Raw genomic sequence first — 22,160 nt, forward strand, 5'->3', positions numbered from 1 at the left:
GGGTGGCAGTCATGGTCTGGAGGAGGTATCTGTACACTACACTTTGTTTGCAGTGAGTACAGTCAAGAAAGATAGAAATTTCCTGGGAATAGGAGAAGCAAGGAAGATGTAAGAGAAGTGAAGTCTCGGAATAGAATATAATTTAGAGAAAAATAAAATTCAGCAGATGCTGAAAGTCTTAATATCAATGGAAAATACCCAAATTATACAGCAGGTGGAGATCTGTACTAATGTACATGATCCCAGTTAGTGAACCCTCATTGAGACATTGGAGATTCATTTTTACATGACATTTCAGACAACATTGATTGCTCACTCATTTTGATTAATAACACAGCAATTTCTTCAAAATTTATTTAACAAATACCAAACAGTAGTTCATTTTTGCATTATTGACATTGTGGATTCAGATATATTCCAGGGAATACCTGCTATTCTACATTTTGCACCCAGCAGAACATTCAAAAATAGTGACAATTGGAACACAGGATATTCTGAGTGGGAAGCCAAGCAGTTTCACTGACAGGATAAGCATTGTTTAAGCATGATGGGATTTCAGGCAAATTGTGTTGGGTCATTTTGGGCGACAGGGCTCCTAACGTGATTACCCACTGACACATTTCCACCAGAAACATATTCTCCTCCCCTCTCTTGTCTGCCTTCTGCAGGGACTGTTCCCTCCGGGACACCCTGGTCTACTCTTCCTTCATTCCCAACATCCCTTCACAGCCTCACGGCAACTTCCTCTGCAACCGAAGGTGTAACACCTGCCCATTTAACTCCTCCCTCCTCAGTATCCAAAGACCGAAACATATCTTCCAGGTGAAGCAGCACTTTACCTGCACTTCTAATAATCTAGGCTACTGCATTCGCTGCTCACAATGTGGTCTCCTCTACACTGGGGAAATAAGGCATGGACTGGGTGACTGCTTCACAGAACATCTACGTTTGCTGCAAAAATGGCCCTGAGCTTCCTGTTGCCTGCCACTGTAACATACCACCGTGTTCCTGATTCCTGATGAAGAGCTCATGCCCGAAACGTTGACTCTTCTGCTCCTTGAATGCTGCCTGACCGGCTGTGCTTTTCCAGCACTATACTTTTCCATCCTGTTCCCTGGTCAACATCCTTGTTTCGACCATGTTGCAGTGCTCCAGTGAAACATGGAGCAAGCAAGCTGGAAGATCAACACCTCATTTTCCACTTGGGGACCCTGCAGCCCTCCAGATTCAATATGAAGTTCAATAATTTTAGGGCCTGAACTCCCCCTATCCCACACACCAGGGTCTTGTTATCATGTAGTGGGGTGGCATGGTGGCTCAGTGGTTAGCACTGCTGCTGCACAGCACGAAGGACCCAGGTTCGATTCCAGCTTTGGGTGACTGTGTGGAGTTTGCACATTCTCCCTGTGTCTGTGGATTTCTTCTGGGTGCTCTGGTTTCCTCCCACAGTCCAAAGATGTGTTTCCTCCCACAGTCCAAAGATGTGCAGGTCAGGTGAATTGGCCACGCTAAATTGCCCATAGTGGTAGGTGCATTACTCAGAGGGAAATGGGTCTGGGTGGGTTACTCTTCGGAGGGTCGGTGTGGACTTGTTGGGCCTAGGGCCTGTTTCCACACTATAGAGAATCTAATATCTAATAATCTGCCATTGCACACTACGTATTGATAGCCACTAACAGTTTCTAATAACAGTTATTCATCCTCCCAACCAGATTACTATCGATTCCTTTGTCTGTCCAATTGTTCCTCTCTCTCTTTGAGCTCTATCTTTATCTATCGCTTCCTCCTTACCCCTCCCCTACCCTATCTTCTGCACGTAAACCAACATTTTCCAAGCTACCTTCAGTTCTGAGGAAGGGTCGCTGGACCCGAAATGTTAAGTTTGATTTCTCTCCACAGATGCTGTCAGACCTGCTGAGCTTTTCGAGCAACTTCTGTTTTTGTTTCTGATTTACAGCATCCATAGTTCTTATGGTTTTTATTATCCACTGTAATATTCCATTAAAAGATCAAACTATTTTGTACTTATGATATCTTCCATACTCAAAATCTTGCAAGACAAGCGCAGAAGCTGGAGGAGCATTATCTCCAGTTTCTCCTTCAAGTCATGTGGCATCCTTATTTGGAAATGTGCAGGCTGTTACCTCAGTGTCACTGGGTCAAAACCCTTGATCTTCATGACTAATGACATTGGAGGAGGATCTACATAAGACTACCCCATGGGAGAGTCTAGGGCCAGAGGGCATAGTCTTAGAATAAAGGGGTGCCAAGTTAAGACTGAGATGAAGAGGAATTTCTTCTCTCAGAGGGTTGTAAGTCTTGAGAACTCCTTGTCACGGGAGCTGTGGGGTAGAGATTTTGTGTATATTAAGACTGATAGGTTCTTGATCAGAGGGCGAATCAAGGATTTTTGGGAAAGGGCAGTAAAGTGGAATGAGGAGTCTTGGATCAGCTATGATTTTATTGAATGGTGGAGCAGCTTCAAGGGGCTGAATGGCCACCCCTGCTCCTAATTTGTATAAGACATCACTTACTGCTGTTAGAAGAAAGCAGCTCACTGCCAACATTGATCAAAGATCAAAAGCAATGGCCAATACATATGGGCCCTTTGCCAATATCCTGTGAATGAACTGAAAATGATTGGTGATTGATGATTTCAAGTCCATGGTGGAATTTGTATAAATGGCTGTTCTTCATGCATAAACCAACAATAGATATCAGCAGCTGTTTGAGTATGGTCTACAAAATCAACTTCTACCATTAGGAAAGCCATGGAAATCAGTAACAGAAACCTAGTCTGCTTTTGTTCTCTTTTAAGTGGTATGAGGATTACCCCAATGTTTCGTCTGCCATCCAAACCCCTGGTGATGTCAATTGGGCTCTGGTCAATTGCAATGATAGATTTGGAACCCAAAAAATGTGCAACATCACATTTTTGGAATGACACATTAACATCATGAATGTTCATTTTAGTAACCCGTAAATGAATCCAGCAACACGGAGGAGTTAAAAGTAAGTGCCATGATCTCAAATTGCCAGAGCATTTGCAATTCTCCACCCTGAGCTTTGCCAATTCTGACAAAAAGATCCTTACCGCTGCAAGGATCCCTGACAGAATTCCCGCCAATTGCAACATTTTCGGATTTACACCACTATAATGAATGATTCTCAGCACGGTCATTAATGCCTTGCAGGAAACTATTAATGATATATTATAAGTTATAGTCCTGACCTGATGCTACCTCAGCTTGGAGGCCTATAAAGTGGGGCAGGCAATGAGATGTGGATTCTCAGTTCAGCAGGTCACAAGTTGTGCCTTGTTAAGCAAGCAAACCTAACAAGCAAACCTTTTTAAATCGATGTAAAGTTTCCTACCATGGTACATCTGCTATCTATACTCCTGGTGGGTGCCAACTGTCAACTATTTTCATGCCACAAAGCTATCTCAATACTTAGAAGATAGCCGCTCATTCAAATACAGATTAATTAGATTTTGTTCAGGAAATAATATTTTGGGAAACAATGCAGAGTAATTTAAGACATGGCTCGTGGTTGAGTGGGACAGACTTGGGACGAACAAGTGACTCTACTCCTATGTTTCCCAAAACTCTCCACCACTGGGGTTTTCTCAACTTCATGTAATCAACTAATTGATAAAGATTAGATACTTTACTCAGTCAAGAACTCATTTATCATTGTACCTTGTGTTTACAACAATGGTAGAAGGGTAAACAAATGGTGCTTACTCTTCCTTCATCTAGCATAAAGCAGTACCATGGCTGGTGTTCTGGCATTCCACTATTGCTGTTTATGATAAATTTGAATTACTGCTTCTATAAGTCAAGATGGTTAATGCCTTGTCCACATCTCCTAATGTGCCATTTGCTCTTTAATTGCTCATGGACTAACACGACAACTCTTAAGCCTAATTGAGTTCTTCCTTTTCTTCTCCTGCTTGCTCTTTTTACCTTTCTTTTTTTACTATTTCTTTCTTGCTTCCCATTTCTCTCTCAACACAACCTCTTTCTTTCTGTCTCTGATTTGGCCTGATTCCAATCAGCCTCCTTCCCAATGCCATCTATCACTTTGTTTCATTTCTCTGTCCTTTCCATTCATTGATCATCAAGCGGGAGGAACCATTTTGGTACACCTGATCTCCGATGCGACATTTCAATCATTGAGCAGTTACTGTTCCAGTAAATAACAGCAAAGTCTACATAAAAGTCCAGCTGATGATGTTGTTTTCCATCTGACCCTTGGTGTTGCACTGATGCTTGAATACACTCACAGTCTGTCCAGATAGATCTTCCTAACACAAAGCAGTGATCAACAAGCACTATTGACAGAAACGTAGATTTCATCAACTTTCTTCCTTTCTTGGTGTGACAATTCTCCACACTCTTGTTCTGGAAGGTGAGTGCTCCAAGTGTCCTCCGTCTGCACATTCCGATACCATGAAGCTGTTGCAGAGCAAAGAAAACAGGGATGTTTTGAAAAATGCACAGGTAACATGATCATCCCAAAGGCATGCACACTTCTATTTTCTGCCTCTGGTTACATTAGGATCAAGTTTATGGAGACATGTTTGGCACTTTCGCATTTTGATGCATTTGTTGTACTTACCATTTTGAGGTCATTTTATCGAATAATTGGCTTTTACAAAGGAACCTCAATTCTCTCTGCTCCTGAAGGCTGGAGAATGGGTAAAATTTCCCAGTACCCGGCTCAGGTAGCTACTCCTTATAAAGGTGCACAGACCTCAAAGGCAGAATCCGACACACTGAAGAATAGGCAGGTTGGGGTCAGGTCAAAGGCGAACAATTCAAAAAACTGCAATAGGAACACGTGCAGGGGATGGATTTGGCTAAGTCAATGAGGTTAGGACCTTTATAGCACTGCTTGGGATCAGGAGCAGCAGGAGTGCAAAAGTCCAACAAACCTACTAGAAAACCACCCTCATACTTTGCGAAGCCTGTCTGCTCCACTTATAAGAATCAGTTCACCCCAACCCCATCACTCACCCCATCACGAGTGGCTCTCTGCACTGAAAATCCATCCCATCTGCCCCACTAGATCTATCTGCTCTCAGTCCAGCCGGGCAATGTCTGGTACTCAAGGCTTTGCCATCCAATTGGCCTTCAGGCTGTCAATCAGCCTGCATGGAGCGGGTGGAGGAGCTGCAGGAGATTTGGGAACCCTGTGCTGCTGGGCTTCCATACCTCAGAATAAGCCCAAAACCCACATCACAAAATCTACCTTAGTGCTAAAATGTAGGCACATACGTCAATGGCATCCTTAGCCATGCCAGTCTAATCCTCTCACTGATGCCTAGAACAACCACTTGGGCAGCACAGTCCATTGGGTGGTGATCAGGAGATGAAAATTCATCAGTTCTAACAGAGCTATCCAAGAACAACTAAGGACAATGGAAACATTCTACTTCTATGGGTGAAATTCATTAAACTGAGCAAATCACAACCCTTTCTAGGACATTTAGGCATGTTGCACTTGTTTAATGTATCAGACAAAAACGTCACTGAGCAAAATCCAAATTGAGTTCCCGACAGGTTGCAAAGCCAGAAGTGGAAGAACAGACTATGACATTTTATGTACCTGATAACAGCTTATTCCTTTTCTTCATGTTCTTCCTCCATAAGGCTATGTGCATTCCAAGCAAAAAACACAGCAGTAGAATAATGATAACGGCCACAATGATTATTACTCCGTCCACTTTGCCAAGAGAAAGCACAGACAGTGAATCAGAAAATGTTGTCAAAGGAGCACCAGCTGAAGGAATTTTGTGTGAATTTTCACTCAAAGCTGTCGACTCACCTTGATCGGGCCTGAGTTTCATCTTTTCAATGCTGACCATAGTTGCCAATGCTGCTGACCAAGATGAGATTAGTTAGTTGAGGCCCAAAGAAGCAAAGATCATCTGATCTAAAAGACTTAAGACTAAAGTTTGTGAGAAGATTTGTAGCTCGGGTGCTCATTGTTGTGGTTCTGTTCGCCAAGCTGGGAATTTGTGTTGCAACAGCTCGGCGAACAGAACCACAACAGACTTAAGACTACATTGATGGCTCAACATCACTGTTAAATCACATTGTTATGTGCAGTTTCCACAATGCATGGTATCTTTATCATTTGCACCATGATTAAGCACTTAAGAAAGCCTATAATGTTTGAATTTATAGCTTTATTTCTTTATTTTCTACTTAAAACTAAGAAAGTCTGCAATGTATAACTTTTAACTTTATTCTTTCTACCTTGTTCTTAAGTTTCTATACCTAGGTACTTGTACCTATGATATTAAAAATCACACAACAACAGTTTACAGTCAAACATGTTTATTTGGAAGCACTAACTTTTGGAGCGTTGCTCCTCCAACAGGTAGCTGTGGAGCAGGATCATAAGACACAGAATTTATAGCAAAAGATTACAGTGTCATGCAGCTGAAATGATATATTGAACCTCACACTCACACCCTGAACCTCTCTATGCACACACAAGTCCATGGGGTGAACCTGCACCTGCAGAACCACATTTGCAGACACACTCTATTCGGCTCAAAAAGTGCACAATCTGCAGGCAGTCAATGCAGGCAAAACTTTATAAATTCCACCCTGAGAACAGAACTAGTCTGACTCAAACTTCTGTGTCTTATGGTCCTGCTGCACAGCTGCCTAGTGAAGGAGCAGCACTCCAGAAGCAAGTGCTTTCAAATAAACTGTTGGACTATAACCTGGTGTTGTGTGATTTTTAACTTCATCCACCCCAGTCCAGCACCGGCTCTGCCACATCATGGCTACCGTTGACACCACTAATTGATGGCTCAAAGTGGAGAGGATCTTGAAGAATCTGGATCAGTGGTGCTGGAAGAGCACAGCAATTCAGGCAGCATCCGAAAAGCTTTGAAATCGACGTTTCGGGCAAAAGCCCTTCATCAGGAATCCTGATGAAGGGCTTTTGCCCGAAACGTCGATTTCAAAGCTTTTCGGATGCTGCCTGAATTGCTGTGCTCTTTCAGCACCACTGATCCAGAATCTGGTTTCCAGCATCTGCAGTCATTGTTTTTACCTCTAGGATCTTGAAGAAGATCACGCATATTGACACAGACATCAAGTTTCTGCAGAAATGCAAGAAAGCAGGAAAGATCTCAAAAGGATTACATATCACAGATCTACAATACAGAACACTGTAATCTTTTGCTTTAAATTCTGTGTCTTATGGTCCTGCTCCACTGCTACCTGATGAAGGAGCAGTACTCCAAAAGCTAGTGCTTCCAAATAAATCTGTTGGACTATGACCTGGTGTTGTGCAATGTTTAACTTTGTCCACCCCAGTCCAACACCAGCTCCTCCACATCATATATCTATGATGGCACCTTCTGGCACCACATTATACACCCCTCACTCTACTGCTCTACTTCTGTACTTGAATACATGTGACAATAAAATCAAAATCAAATTAAACAAGATGATGATGTTTTAAATATTCTTTTTAAATTCAAAGTAAAATGGAGTCATGGAGAGGGTGTAAATGACCTCTTACAAATTCTGCCTCGTGATAAACCCAGGTAATTTGGTTGCCAGGGAAAGGGGACCAAGCCAAATCCTATGAAACTCAAGTCATAACTTTCACACCTGGATACAAAGGAAGGAACAGTTTTGCTGTGTAAGGGCTAGGTTGCATTGGGATGCTAAATATTGAGGTAATTGATGGCCCCGTAACTTGCACAAATTCCCCAAATTATGTAAATATGAATTTTTAAAACACAGCTTACTTTTCTGGCTGACAGTACTCCTTACTGTGCCTGTAGCACATTGTGCATCCCTGGTTAAACTTGCAGGAACGATTTCCAAGTAACCCAATGCTGTGCAGCTTTTAACAAAAAAACAAAACATGAATGAAGAACACTTTATTGGGTAGGCATTCACTTTTTAAGATCACATCTTTGAAACACTTCAGCCTACAAATTCCTTAATGCAAGCTCCTCGAGTTCTTTCCTTCTTCTCTGCAAGGTGTTATAGTCCAGCCTGAATCTGAGCTGCATTGCACAACACCTTTGGAATTACCTTGCATATCTCTTGTCATTTAGCAAGTCCTTTCCAAAGAGTTTACTTTGTTTTCGCTGCTAAGTGGGCCGGTGCTATGAATTAATACAGTGCCGGAATAAAGAGAATGTTTTGCAGTACCACTTTCTTTGGGGTATTTAACTGAGTGGCAGTCAGCTAGTTCAGTTGGCTGGAAACTGGTTCGCGATACAGTGGTACCAACAGTGTGGGTTCAATTCCAGTACTGATTGGAGTTACTATGAAGGTTCCCACTTTCTCAACCTTGCCTGAGGTGTGTGACCCACAGGTTAGACCACCACCAGTCATCACTCTCTCTACTCGGATAGTGTCGCCTGGGACTATGACAACTTTACCAATTAGTTAACTGTTAAGGTAGTAACTGAGCGTTTAAAGAGGAACATATGAGTGGGTTGGATAAAGAAGTTCTCAGTGGGGACTGTGTTGTTTCTGGGTTACAACATTGTGGGATGATGACTCCTTACTACCTTTTCAATACAAAAAGGCATTGATGACTGAGTCTTGCCGGGCAATGATGAGGACAGAGATGAGGAGAAACTTCTTCACCCAGAGAGTAGTGGCTGTGTGGAATGCTCTGCCCCAGAGGGCAGTGGAGGCCCAGTCTCTGGATTCATTTAAGAAAGAGTTGGATAGAGCTCTTAAGGATTGTGGAATCAAGGGTTATGGAGATAAGGCAGGAACAGGATACTGATTAAGGATGATCAGCCATGATCATATTGAATGGTTCGAAGGGCAGAATGGCCTACTCCTGCACCTATTGTCTATTGTCTATTATTGCAGACTGGCCCATTCCAAGGTCCAAGACTACATGCTGAGGAAAAGACAAATGCTTCTCAGACTGAATTAGTGAGAGGCCTCTTATTCTTTCATGGGATATAGGTATGGTTGGCATGGGTGGTATGTGTTGCTCACTCCTAACTCTCCTGAACAGAGTGGTTTTCTAGGTCATTCCAGTGGGCAGTTATGAGTCCACCACATCGCTGTGGGTTTGGAGTCATGTGTAGGCCCAAACCAGATAAGGACGGCAGATTTCCTTCCCTACGGTGCAATAGTGAACCAAATGAGTTTTTAACAATAATAATCATCAATATTCACTGCTACAGGTGTATTAATTCCAATGGCTGCCATAATGGGACTGGTGCCCATGACCCCAAAAGATGAGCCTGAGTTACCAGTCATGGACTTTATCATCATCTCCCCACTATTGGTATTGTATATTGGAAATTGTGCAAATTTCCCTTTGGGCAGTATGTTTGGCAGGAAATGTAAAATGCATAATTGCAAACAATAACTGTAATGGCACCTCATGATGCACCTTAAGGTTTGTTTTCAAAGAAATTGGCTGGCACTGCACTTGATGTAACTGCTCAAATTAGTCATTGTATGACATAGTTTATTCACAAAACTTGTAGAAGTACATTTCTAGGAGGGCAAAGCAAGTTCTTGACCACTTTCACTATCAAGCTTACACATCAAGATAGGTCACGAAGGTTCTAAAAATACTTTGCCTCAGCAGGATTGAGGCAGTGGGGGAAATAAATAAACGGAGAGCTTCCTAAATCGAAATACATACTGCTGTTATCTAGGATGGTGTCTGAGGGATGGAGCCAAGGGACACTGTGAGGTATGTTCAGTCCTTCTCTTGCTATTAATCCCTTAGATAAGCCAGGAATGAAAAACGTAATTTTGAGTTACCGGAAGAATTAATGTTAGTCATTTAACAAAGAGATCATTATCACAAAAACAGGAAACCACTGGGCTGATGTTCAGTTTCAGTTAATTATGTTAAAGAAAAACACAGGAAATAGTCCAATGACCAGGTCTAAATGTATCATCAGCTAATTTTTTGACAACAATAGCAAAACTAACAGATATAAAGATTAAACAAAACGCCAACACTTACTTTGTCCATTGCCTGCAAGGTTCGATTCCAGTGTCAGAAAACGTCCCTGGAGAGCAAGGATTGCTTTTTGGAACTTGAATGGAAACAATAGAGATGTCACCCATCACATTAGTAACAATCCAGGCAAATTATTACAGGAGAAGAAAATTACAGTCAATGTCATTTAGATTCATATCATAGTCATGAATCATACATGGCTTGAAACTCCATGATTATTCACACATAGTTCTCTATTTCTGAATTTCTTTCTTTGATGTTTCCTGTGTGTGTGGGAGTGCAGCGTGAGTGTTGGTAGACTGTTTGGCCAGAGAAGTCAACTCAGTTAGGTACTTTCCTAATATCTAAATACTGTCCTGTCTGGGCAGCTAGGGAGAGGAGTAATTTTCCTCCCTCTGGCACTAACATTCCAGATAGCAAGGAGGATAGTCAGCCATTTTGCTGCTTAGTAAACCTAGGAGATGTTGTCATTGAATCATACAGCACAGAAGTACACCTTTAGCCCATCAGGTATGTGCCGACCTAACTGTGCTGACCATTTATCAGCCCTAGACTTAAATATAATGACATTTCAAGTGCGCATCCACATATTTCTTAAAGGTTGTGAGGTTTCCTGTCTCTACCATCCTCCCAGGCAGTGCATTCCAGATTCCTACTGTCCTTTGGGTGAAAACATAATTCCTCAAATCCCCTCTTAATCTCCTGTCTTCACCATGTGTCATTCATAATATGTCAAGGCTTAACTGCAATAATAACCCTGGTTAAAGGGTCCTCCACCTTGGTCAGCCAGGGATCCAAACAATGGCCCTCTGCACAACCTCAAATATTGGAGGAGTATTCCATTAAGATCTTTAACTACACAAAACCCAAATCCTGGTCACCATCACCCACTACTCACTGGTCTACATTACCTTCCAATCTGCCAAAAGCTCAGAACTGTCATTCTCATTCTCAAGCCATCCATGGCCTCATTTCACTCTCCTCTCCATCCTCCCCATCTGCCATCCTCTCCTCCAACTCAACATTCCTCTAAGATCTTTGGACTCTTCAAAGTCCAGCCTATTTAGTACCTCATACTTCCTCTACATCATCATTGGCTGCCATGTATTCTGTTGCCCAGATCCAAAGCACTGGACTTCTCTCTCTCAACCTTTTCATCTTGCTACCTCCTTCTCCTCTTACAAGGCCGAAAAGAAATTCTTCAAACCAATCTGCTTGACCCAGCTTTTGACCCCATGTCCGAAAGTCCCTTTCTTTGGCTTGGAATCAGTTATCTTATTCTATTTCATTGCACTGAAAGGTGCTGCATCAATGCCAGTTGGTGTATTGATGGGATATCACCTGCTGTTATTGGAAAGGAGATAAAAGTGAAGTCTTGGAGAAATAAAAGTGCACCTTTATAAATAAGAATGGATCTTAAACTACAGAAGATCAATTGGCACATTGTGCTGGTTCTGCCCTTTGGAAGAGATGTCTAATTAATTTGACTCTACATTGATGAGACAGATGAGAGTGTGTGGAAAGAAAGGGAAGTGCAGGAGACAGATGCACAGAAGGAAAGAGGTAGAGAAGTATCCGTGACAGAGAAAGCAAAGATTAAATGAAAGAAGGGTTGGGTGAAGAGGATTAGAGGAGGTTAGAGTCAGGATTTGTGGGGTGGGGTCATTGCGATGCTATTTACAAATATAGGGAATGAAGAGGCCTTAAATAATTTGTGAAAAATTAAAGGTTTAAAATCTAAAACAATGGGACTAATGGTTAACATAGCATAACAGGAAAGGGGAGATGGGAGGATTATAATTTGATAAGGGTACAGGTTTTGCTGCAAACAAGGTCCATGCTGAATGTGACAGAGAGGTACGTAGACTGACAAATGTAGAATCATTGCCTTATATGGAAGGCTAAGTGGTTGGAATTAAAAATCACTCTAATTTGACAGTTCATTGTAAATTATTTTAGGCAAGGCATTTTTGTTCAAACACCAATGCAGAAGGGAGTGCGCTTAAAAGTGGTTCCATTGGTAGTCAGGGATACTAAAAAACCAGTCAAAGATTGGTATTGCAGAGAGAAACACAGTAACAGATGAAGGATAATTGGAAATGAACATACTGCGGCTCCATTTTTGAGGTACAAAGATAAGTTTGAACAGTATTTATCATTTGCAAGTTTACCGATTTTTTCTTCTGGGTTATCAGTGATCAAGACCATGGGAATGGAGAGTTTGTACTCAAGGGAGTCGACATGAAAAAAGGGTTTTGTAGGTGGGAATTCAGACAGATTGGAGGAGGGCAGTAAATGCAGAGGAGAGGTCAACAGGAACTGAGATAGAATGTAAAATCATCAAGGGTAAAGAACTGAAATATGGAAAATAGGAGCAAGAATAGGCCATTCAGTATGATCATAGCTGATCATCAACTCAAAAACCCGTTCCTGCTTTCTCCCCATACTCTTTGATCCCCCTAGCCCTAAGAACTATATGTAACTCCTTCTGAAAAAACATTCAATATTTTGACGTTAACAGTTTTCGGTGGTAGAGAATTCCACAGGTTCACCACTGTCCAGGTGAAGAAATTTTTCCTCATCTCAGTCCTAAATGGCCTACACCATATCCTTAGACTGTGAGCCCTGGTTCTGGATTCCCCAGTTACCATGAACATTGTTTTTGCATTTACCCTGTCATGTCTGATTGGAATTGCATAGGTTTCTCTGAGATCCCTCTCATTCTTCTAACCTCCAGTGGATATGGTTCTAAATGATCCAGTCTCTCTCTCCATTTGTCAATCCTGCCAACCCAGGAATCCGTCTGGTAAGACTTCGTCGCAGTCCCTCCATAGCCAGAGCATCCTTCCTCAGGTAAGGATGCCAGTACTGCACACAATACACCAAGCGTGGTCTTACGAAGACCTTGTTCAATTGCAGCAAGGCATCCCTACTCCTGTATCCAAATCCACTTGCTATGAAGGCTAACTTACCATTTGCTTTCTTCACTGTCTGCTGCATGTTTGCCTACAGCAACTGGTGCACAAGGATGCCCAGGTCGGTTGCACGTCCCATTTTCCCAATCTATTGGCATTTAGATAACACTCTGCCTTTCTTTTTTTGCTACCAAAGTTGATAAACTCACATTTATCCACATTATATTTAATCTGCAATGCATTTGCCCATTTACTCAACATGTCACACTGAAACATCTCAACATCCTCCTCATAGTTCACCCTCCCACCCAGCTGTGTCACCTGTAAACTTGGAAATACTAGTTAGTTCCCTCATTTAAATCATTCTCAATCATGCATTGTGAATAGGTGATGTCCAAGCAGCGACTCATGCTGCACGCCATGAGTTACAACCTGCCAGGATCATGGGATGTGGATGAATTCCAGTGCAGTCGGAATTGTTCAGTGCAGTGGAAAGACTGAGAGGAGAGAAATTAGGATCTCTCATGGAAGCTTTCAGCCATGTGTCTTGGAGTTAGAGAAGACGTTGGTGGGAAGCAGTGGTGATGAACAATTTAAAGGAAGAGAAGGTTTATTGCTCAATAGAGAAGAAGGTGCCCGAGAAGTAAAGAAGATGACCAACCAGTGATTAAAGCTACGCCAGCATCATTATGGCTTGGGCAGCGCAACAAGTGAAAAATACAATTATCTTCAATGAAGAGTAAATTGTCATGAACATGTTTGCAATCATTTGATTTAGCTGCAGTGCACAATTTCTATAGGTTAGAGAATTCATAATAAAACCTACCTTTCAGATCACATATCCTGCAATTTTTATCAGTGCATCTGTAACCCTCAATGCATTCACACTGGGCATCTAAGGTCGTTGCACACTTTCTCTTATACCTCACTCCTTCTATAGGAATGCAAAGGATGTGTTAATGTTATATGTTCATAATGTAATAATAATAATAATATTTTTTATGATTGAACTATAACCAAACTTTTCTGCACGTGAAAGGTAATCAACGACTGTAAAACATTGTCTGTAAGTGGAATCTTTTAACAAACTTTACAAATTCAACCAGATATGGTGATGTAGTGATAGTGTCACCACTTGAGTAATTGAGTAAATGCTGTCAGAGACATGGATTCAAATTCAAATTCAAATCCTACCACTGTAGCTGATGGAATTTAAATCTATTGAAAAAATCTGGAATTGAAAGCTATTCCCAGGAATGGTGTCATGAAGCTTTCACTGGTTATCAGAAAAAAAACCTACGTGGTTCAATAATGCTAGACAGGGAAGGAAATCTGCTTTCCTTACCCTGTCTGAGCCTACATGTGACTCCAGGCCCACAGCAATGTGGCAGGCTCTCAACTGACCTCTGAAATGGCTGAGTACACCACTCAGTCCACAAGTCCTTGCCAGTGACATCCAATCACGTGAACAGATAAAGAACACATGAAGCTGAAGAGTATATTTTCACAAATCAAGAAATCTGGAGTGTGGGGCTAAATTGGGAAGATCCTTGAAAGAGCTAGCATTAAGGGCACTTCTTGTGACTGGCCACTCGGGTGATTTTTCTTCCTGGTGGTGAAATATGAATAAAGTTTTCTGCACTCAATGTTTTTTCACTGTGTCCTACACCTACACAACATGGGTGATGGAGGGAAATAAGCACTACTGTTGTTTGCCAGTAGTGTGGGAGATGGGAAAAAAATGAGAAAAAAGTACAAAAAAAGAGAATGAAAACTACCATTGACATGCAGATGGAATGACCTCCTTTGTGCTGTAACATTTATAATTTTAATAATAGTCAAAGTGCACAGCCTGTCTGACCAGTGAGGATATGGATCCAGGCTACAAAGAGGTGCCTTCCACTATTTCCTGCTTACCCTCTCAGATGGTGGCTCATAATGCCCAGGTACAAGGTCACACCTGCACCTGAGAAAATCCAAAGATCTCCCAGAGTCACACTCTCCCTCACACACCATCAAACTGATGCAGGCTTGGCTGAATCGCAACACAAGACAAAAAGTCTCTCTTAGCAACAGGATCGCCTTTAAAACTTGAATTTCATAAGACTTCACTTGAAACTCTGGTAAGACTCTACCTTCCAGCTCAGCTGTTACAAAGTAAAGTGATGTCTCGTGCATGTTATTATGTATATTCCAGGGAAACTGCATGCATAATACCAAGGTAACAATGGCTATGTCATCTTTTTAAATTCATTTAGTAGCAGTGGGAATAATTAAAAACACTTTTAAGTTGGGTGCTAGTGGAAATAGAAGGGACAGAGATTGATTTAAGTGGTGGGAAACCAGTTAATTAGACAAATTGGTCAGGTCAATTAATTAAATAAATTCATTTATTCAATCAATGTCCTGTAACCAGGTCTCAGAAACACTAAAAATGTTCAGGGGGTTCTCATGGCTTAGTGGTAATGTCCCTACCTCTGAGCCAGGAGGCCTGTGTTCCAGACCTGTATAATATCATTAAGCAGTTTGATTACAAAATGTAAAACTGTTCAGGAAACAGGCAATAATGGGTCTACAGTCAGCTCCGCCCATACTGTTTTTGCACCATTCACAGTTTAGCTAATTTCCTCCGGGTGAGGGAGGAAGTAGGTTTTAATTCCAAGTGCTCATTCTCCTGAAACCGGTGAGGATCCAGGAATTTCAATCAGAGTTAAGAGACATCACTTTGCAACGTTACTTTCCCATTCTCCTTGAAGCTGCTGCTCCAGTTGGTGACTATGGTTAGATTTGAAGAATCTTGGTTTCGCACTGGCACTGCCAGTTTATCAAGTGCCGCATCCTTATTCATTCATATCTGATGAAGGCATTATACATGGAGGGTGACATTCACATTTATATTTTAGGAGTATTGAACTTGCATTTTGCTTGCATCATTACCATCATTGCATTTAGTACATCCGATACAAGAATACATATTGTTCCAATCCTTTGCATATGATCCACTTGCACATGGCACACAGATGGAGTCTGAGGTGTCTGTACAGTCTTCTTGCATAAATGTGCCTAGAAAATAAATGGAATAATCAATAACAGTGCAGCAGGTATCAACTATATTGATTGCCAGTTGCTGTAAGGCTATAATAGGATATAAGGTAGACCTTTTCAATGTCTTTCGCTGCATTGAGTAACAATCACCTCTTCAAGGGAGCATTGTTGAGATGATTAATAATATTCTTATGGCTTTCCTTTGAACACTAGATGTCCAAGCACTCATGAGCAAGAAACTCCCCAGCTGTGCCTTTTTGCTTGTTGTTGCATTGAGCAGTAACAAACTAGAATGAAAACTGACAGGGAGAAAGAGAACAAACTGACATGGACAGGCTTGACTAACATGACTAAAAACTTCAGCCCTCCAGCTATACCTCTTCCAAGCCTGTGAGAGGTAAATAATTTCTTTGTCAAGAAACCAGTTTGACCTTCAAGAAATCAATGCAGACAGAGTATGTGAACTCAGTTGTGCTGGAAACTTATAAAAACACAGCAGCTGAGAACACAAGGTCTGTAGCTGGCCGTTTGCTATTCTGTACAGACTCCAGTCAATCTGGTGTCATGGTGAGAATCCATGGATTCCCAATGCGCATACAACATGCAGCAGTTGTTGTCCCATAGTTGCCTCTAATCTGTAAATAAGCAAGTAGAATTCAGACATGGGCCACTTTACAGCTAGATTATGGCAGGAACCACTGACAACATTACGGCTCTTTTAAACATTACCTTCTTGCACCAACTATCAATGAACCTTTCAGCATAACAGGGGATCTGCTGTTCTTCAGAATCCCAGCTGCAGCAGTTATTGCAAATTTGTGCAATTTGCAGAGTCAAATTGGATCACCCCAGATTGCGTACATGTTAAGGCAATGACATTTTTTTTAAAACAGTACCGTTTAAGGCCACATTATTCCTTAACATAGAAAACATTGCAAAATGTTTTGCAGAGGGAAGGGAAATGGATGCAAAGCACAGAAGTCCAGAGTCAGAGGATTTGAAGATAAGGGACCAGATAGAAGGATCAGAAAATTGCTGAGGTGCGATTTATCAAGGTTATGGAGGAATCAGAATACTATTCGGACAAGAGCTTAAATCTAATCCATAGGTACCAGGTCTCAGTTAGTAATGATGGGTGAGTGAAGCTTACAGCAGGATAGAATGTGAGGGCAGTAGTTTGAGACCATTGGAAGTTTTTGGAGGGTGGAAACTGTGAAGGAGTTGTTGGAAACATATAAAAGGTGCAAATGATAATGATGAGTTTTAACTGTGTCTCCTCAACAAGCATGTACACCCTGGCCCACCGAGACGTTGTTGAGTAGGACATCAAGGCTGAATTCTTCAGAAACTCCAGAGGGGAAGCCACTGAGCAACTGCACTGACCACTTCAGGATACAGGTTAAAATGGAAACATGTGAAAGCAGCCTCACTGTAGAGGATTACTAATGAGAGTTGGTGATACGTGATAGTGTGACATAGGATGGTATTGGTGTCACTAACTACACAGCAGAAACTAAACTACAATGATTCAATAGGATTCTATAAAAGGGGGGAGCAAGCAATTGGGAGACCACAAGCTAATTATTAAACTGGAATATTTGAAAGCAGGAAATGAGCAGAGAATGGGAGGTAGACAAGACTTCAAGGACTTTGAGGAGGGAAAGATATCAGGGATAGGGTGGTAGTTTGTAACAATAGAGGTTATTTTGAGAAGTACAGCATGGGTGGTGGTTTTAAAAGGGAATCAGCTGAATAGAGCTGTGAGGTTATCCAGCCCCGCATCAAGAAGAGAAGTTTCGTCATCAGTGTTAGGGGCATCAGGAGAAGCGATGAGAAGGTAGGGCTTAAGGATGAGACAAGCTCAGAAAGGCATAAGGGTAGTAAGTGGAAAGAGAATGAGAGAGAGAGGCAAACAGCAAGGTTGAGAGAGCATGCGCGAGACAGAAATGAGTGATTCAGGACAAAAGCAGGATTGAGCCTGAGAAGAGTTTTGATTTGGTGAGAAAGCGAAAGTTCTGGATGGGCAAAACAGTAGAACATCTAATCCTCATCATAATGACTAGGTCTATTAAGATCCTCACACTTCTCTTTGGAAGGAGCGGGTAACAGAATTCCATGTTATACTTTTACTGGAGGCAAAAAGCGAAGAATTACCTCTACTTTCCAGGAACCCCATAGCATTGATCTAAATCCAGTCAGAAGTGGTAGCAGATATTTCAACTAATTGTGCAGAGCAATAGCAGTCACGCAGGGAGAATGATAGCTGAGAATCAGTATGTTCAATGTTCAGGTGCGGGAATGAATGAGGCAGTATTACAATAAATTCCACCTTTCTGTGCCAATAACATCCCAGGAGATGGACAAACAGCTGACCTGGAACATTTTTCACATTATTAACCAAGTCTTCCTTGACCAGGAATATAGTGCCATGGAATATTCTGCCTCCCACCTTGAGTGGGTACGCAGGACCTCAATTTAAGGAACTGTTCTTAGCCCCTGTCTATTTCCCATCTACATGCAGTTTCTCAATAACATCATGCAAAAACAGGTATGGTCACAAAATCCAGCTTGACTTCATCACTACCTCTTTTGACCCTTTCACTGTCAACTAGATTGTCAATGGATTCTTAATGAATTTCTGGTACTGAGCAAACAGAAATTATCCTCAATTAAATTTCAGCAAGACCAAAGCAATTAGCATGCCACAGGGGCTGAAGATTTGTTCTGTAGTTACCAACTCCATCCCTTAGCCTGCCAGCTGACTGAAGCTGAACCAGACGCATATAAACATTGAGTCATAATTAGGTCTGAAATGAGCATTGGGCCACGTATCTCTGACGTCACCATTCCTAGCTTCGTGACGGTGTCCATCACCATCTCTCTGTCAGCTCGTTTTCTGCTGAAATCTCATCCATGCCTGTTAGCTCCATATTTGACTATTCAAACAGACTCCATAAACCGGAGGTTGTTCAAGATTCAGCTGCCCATGATGGCACATCTGTGCTTGCTCACCAGCATGGGCTCTTGGTTAAACAACAGCTTAATTTTAAATTTGCAGCTTAGTTTTCAAATCCACCCATAGCCTTGCCCTTCCATATCTCTTTGCCTCCCCCAGCTCCACAATCCTCTGAAATCTCTGTACTACTCTAATTCTGACACCTTTAAGATTTCGGATTTGAACTTTGCCACTTGGTGACCATGCCTTCAACTGCCTAAGCCATTAATTCTAGAATTATCACTCTATACTCCATTGTAATGCTATTCTTTTTGCTTCCTTTAAGATGGTTCTGAAAGCCTACAGCTCCAACCAGGTTGCTGGATATCTGCCCAAATATTGATGTTTTAAAAATAAATTCACAGGTTGTGGGCATACTAATTATAGTCCATCTGTAATTGTCCTGGAGGAGGTGATAATGAGCTAGGGAGTTAGGCAGGGAGTTCCAGAATTTTGGCCCAGTGATAATGGCAGAATAATGGTGATTGCTGTGTTGCTTGGAGGGGAACCTATTGTTGTGGCATTCCAATAGAATTGTTGCCTTTGCCCTTTGAGATGGTACAGGCAAATGAGGTTTACTGAGTTGCTACAGTATATCTTATAGATGGTACACCCCATTGCCAATGCGTATAGGTGGTAAAGGGAACAATAGTTGAAGAGGGTAGGTGGGGTGCCAATCATGGGGATTACTTTGTCCTGGATGGTGTCAAGCAATTTGAGTGTTGGTGGTGCTGCTCTCATCCAAATAAATGGTCAGTATTCCATCACACTCCTGACGTGTGCAGTGTGGATGATGGATAGGCATTGGGAAGATAGGAAGTGAGTTATACGCTACAAGATTCCTAGCCTCTGACCTGCTCTTGGTCTTGTAGACACACTGGATGTGGATAGTCCGGCACAGTCTCTGGTCAATGAGAATGCCCAGGATGTTGAGAGAGGAGGGGTAAGAAATGTGGTTCAATGCCATTGAATAATAAGGAGCAATGGTTAGAATCTCACTTGCTGGAGATGGTCACTGCCTGGCAGTGGCATGAATGTTACTTGCCATTTGTCAGCCCATGCCTGGTCTTGCTGCATATGGACACAGTCTTTTTCAGTTCCTCAAAAGTCACAAATGGTGCTGAACATGTCCAATCATCAACAAACAGCCCCAGTTCTCATTTCAGAATGGAGGGAAGGTCATTTGTGAAGCAGCTGAAGATGGTTTGACCAACCACTCAACTCTGAGGTACTCCGAAAGAGTTGTCCTTGGACTGAGATGATTAACCTCCAACATTAACAACCATTTGTTCTAGGCATGACTCAAAACAGTGGAGAGGTTTTCCCTGATTCCCACTGACTCCAGTTTTGCTAGGGATCGTTGATGTCTAAGGCACTGACTTTCACCTCAGTTCTGGAATTCAGGTCTTTTGTCCGTTTTTGGAACAAGACTTTTGGAACAAGTTTCTGAAAACCACTTCAATATTATCAAATAGTTTAATTATTTAATTTACTTCCTATTTTAATATATTTTTAATACACAACAACCTTAGTGCTCAGACTAAGAAATTACTGTTTTAGTGGCAGTGTGCGACAATATCTTAAATAAACTGCAAAACTAAACATATTCATTAAATTAAACTTTTACAACTGGAGGCAAATAAGTTTGGAAGACTACCCCTGTTTCAGAGAGTCCTTCGTCCACTCCCTTGACCGATGGTTTGATGCATTGCAACAGAGACCTGTGATACTAATCCAAGTCACTCTTGCAGAATGAATGAAAACAGAAATTGATGGAGAAACTCAACGGCAACATCTGTGCAGAGAAGACAAAATTCTTCCAATGAAGAAGGGTCACTGGACACGAAACGTCAACTCTGCTTTCTCTCCACAAATGCTTCCAGACCTGCTGAGTTTCTCCAGCAATCTCTGTGTGTTTCAGATCTCCAGCATCCGCAGTTTTTCTTATTTCTATGACTGCCTCCAGCTCACCCTTTTCTCTCTCAGAATTCTTCTGTAAGCGGATGACACTTAGTATTTACCGCTTTCACTGCTCTGAATGCAGCGTAAAGTTTCCTTCTCTCACCTGGTGGGCACTTGGAGCAACAGGTCGACTTCCCCGCTCCGATCCCTTTGACAAACTCTGCGGGGCACCCAGGGGACACGGCTGCAGATCCTGCCGCAGACGCACAGAGTAGCACAAGAGCTGGGAGCAGCTTCATTTGGCAGCAGCTTGCAACGAGGAACCTGCAATAAACTGTTGGAAAGAGCAGCTCCCCTCTCACTTTAATAGCAACGATGCGGGCGTGACTCAACTCATGACCTTCCTCCTTCTTCAACCCTTCCTCAAGTATCGGGGCGAGACAGTGAGGACGCCCAGTCACGCTTGGTCTAACCCAGACCCTAGCGTGTTGAGGATGATGTTTCTTTTTCGTGTGGGAGGTAACGTCAGCAGGACCCTCGCCTCTGAGTCAGAGGATTTTGGCGTTGAGTTCACTCTCCAGAATGTTGATAATGTAGTCAAATTTCACACTCCAGTGCGGGGGTTGCCGTATTGTCTTAGATTTCGTGTTTTTGAATGAAAGGAAGATCAGAAGTTGGATGTCAATGGAATTCCTCAAAGCTCAGATTCCCCACCCCCGTGCCCTGGCCAATATTCTGCTCTCCACCAGTATCACTGAAACTAATTAGCTGGCATCGACCTTGCTGTGTTTAAATTAGCCACCACATTTCCTGCATCACAACATTTCAAATGTTGGTCCACAATACTTCAATAGCAGTGTAGTACTGATCAGATAAACTGCATTTGTGATGTTGATTGAGGAATAAGTATTGACCAAGGCACTTGGAATTACCCCTATCACCCCCTCCTCTTTGGAATAATGGCATGGGATTGCTCATGTACAGCGAAGAGGGTTACCTCAGATTACAACAGGATCTGGACCAGATGGGCTGAGAAGAGGCAGATGAAGTTTAATTCAGATAAATGCGAGGTGCTGAATTTTGGGAAAGCAAATCTTAGCAGGACTTCTACATTTAATGGTAAGGTCCTAGGGAGTGTTGCTGAACAAAGAGACGTTAGAGTCCAGGTTCATAGCTCCCTTGAAAGTGGAGTCGCAGATAGATAGGATAGTGAAGAAGACATTTGGTATGCTTTCCTTTATTGGTCAGAGTATTGACTACAGGAGATGGGAGGTCATGTTGCGTCTGTACAGGACATTGGTTAGGCCACA

At 42.1% G+C, this 22,160-nt stretch overlaps 1 protein-coding gene across 1 annotated transcript; it reads right to left on the reverse strand.

The window, feature by feature from the left end:
* Positions 1 to 1,903: 1,903 nt before the first annotated feature.
* On the reverse strand, positions 1,904 to 21,295 carry LOC122540399 (tumor necrosis factor receptor superfamily member 9-like). The gene is made up of 8 exons (XM_043676087.1): positions 21,014 to 21,295; positions 15,846 to 15,971; positions 13,735 to 13,842; positions 9,997 to 10,069; positions 7,784 to 7,881; positions 5,833 to 5,883; positions 5,614 to 5,730; positions 1,904 to 4,460 (listed from the first exon to the last, which is right to left on the reverse strand). Exons 1-8 carry the CDS (start codon positions 21,147 to 21,149, stop codon positions 4,327 to 4,329), a joined length of 843 nt encoding a protein of 280 aa, XP_043532022.1. The 5' UTR covers positions 21,150 to 21,295; the 3' UTR covers positions 1,904 to 4,326.
* Positions 21,296 to 22,160: the final 865 nt, after the last annotated feature.

This window comes from Chiloscyllium plagiosum, chromosome 34, assembly GCF_004010195.1.
Source record: "Chiloscyllium plagiosum isolate BGI_BamShark_2017 chromosome 34, ASM401019v2, whole genome shotgun sequence".
Taxonomy (NCBI): Eukaryota; Metazoa; Chordata; class Chondrichthyes; order Orectolobiformes; family Hemiscylliidae; genus Chiloscyllium; species Chiloscyllium plagiosum.

Excerpts from the sequence above, each read along its gene's own strand:
- LOC122540399 (XM_043676087.1), bottom strand. The coding sequence starts at position 21,149 with ATGAAGCTGCTCCCAGCTCTTGTGCTACTCTGTGCGTCTGCGGCAGGA. Across the intron at positions 7,882-9,996 it reads CCTTGCAGGCAATGGACAAA|CTGCACAGCATTGGGTTACT; the intron begins GTAAGTGTTGGC and ends TTTTGTTAAAAG. Across the intron at positions 5,884-7,783 it reads GAGTACTGTCAGCCAGAAAA|CATTGGCAACTATGGTCAGC; the intron begins GTAAGCTGTGTT and ends CTTGGTCAGCAG.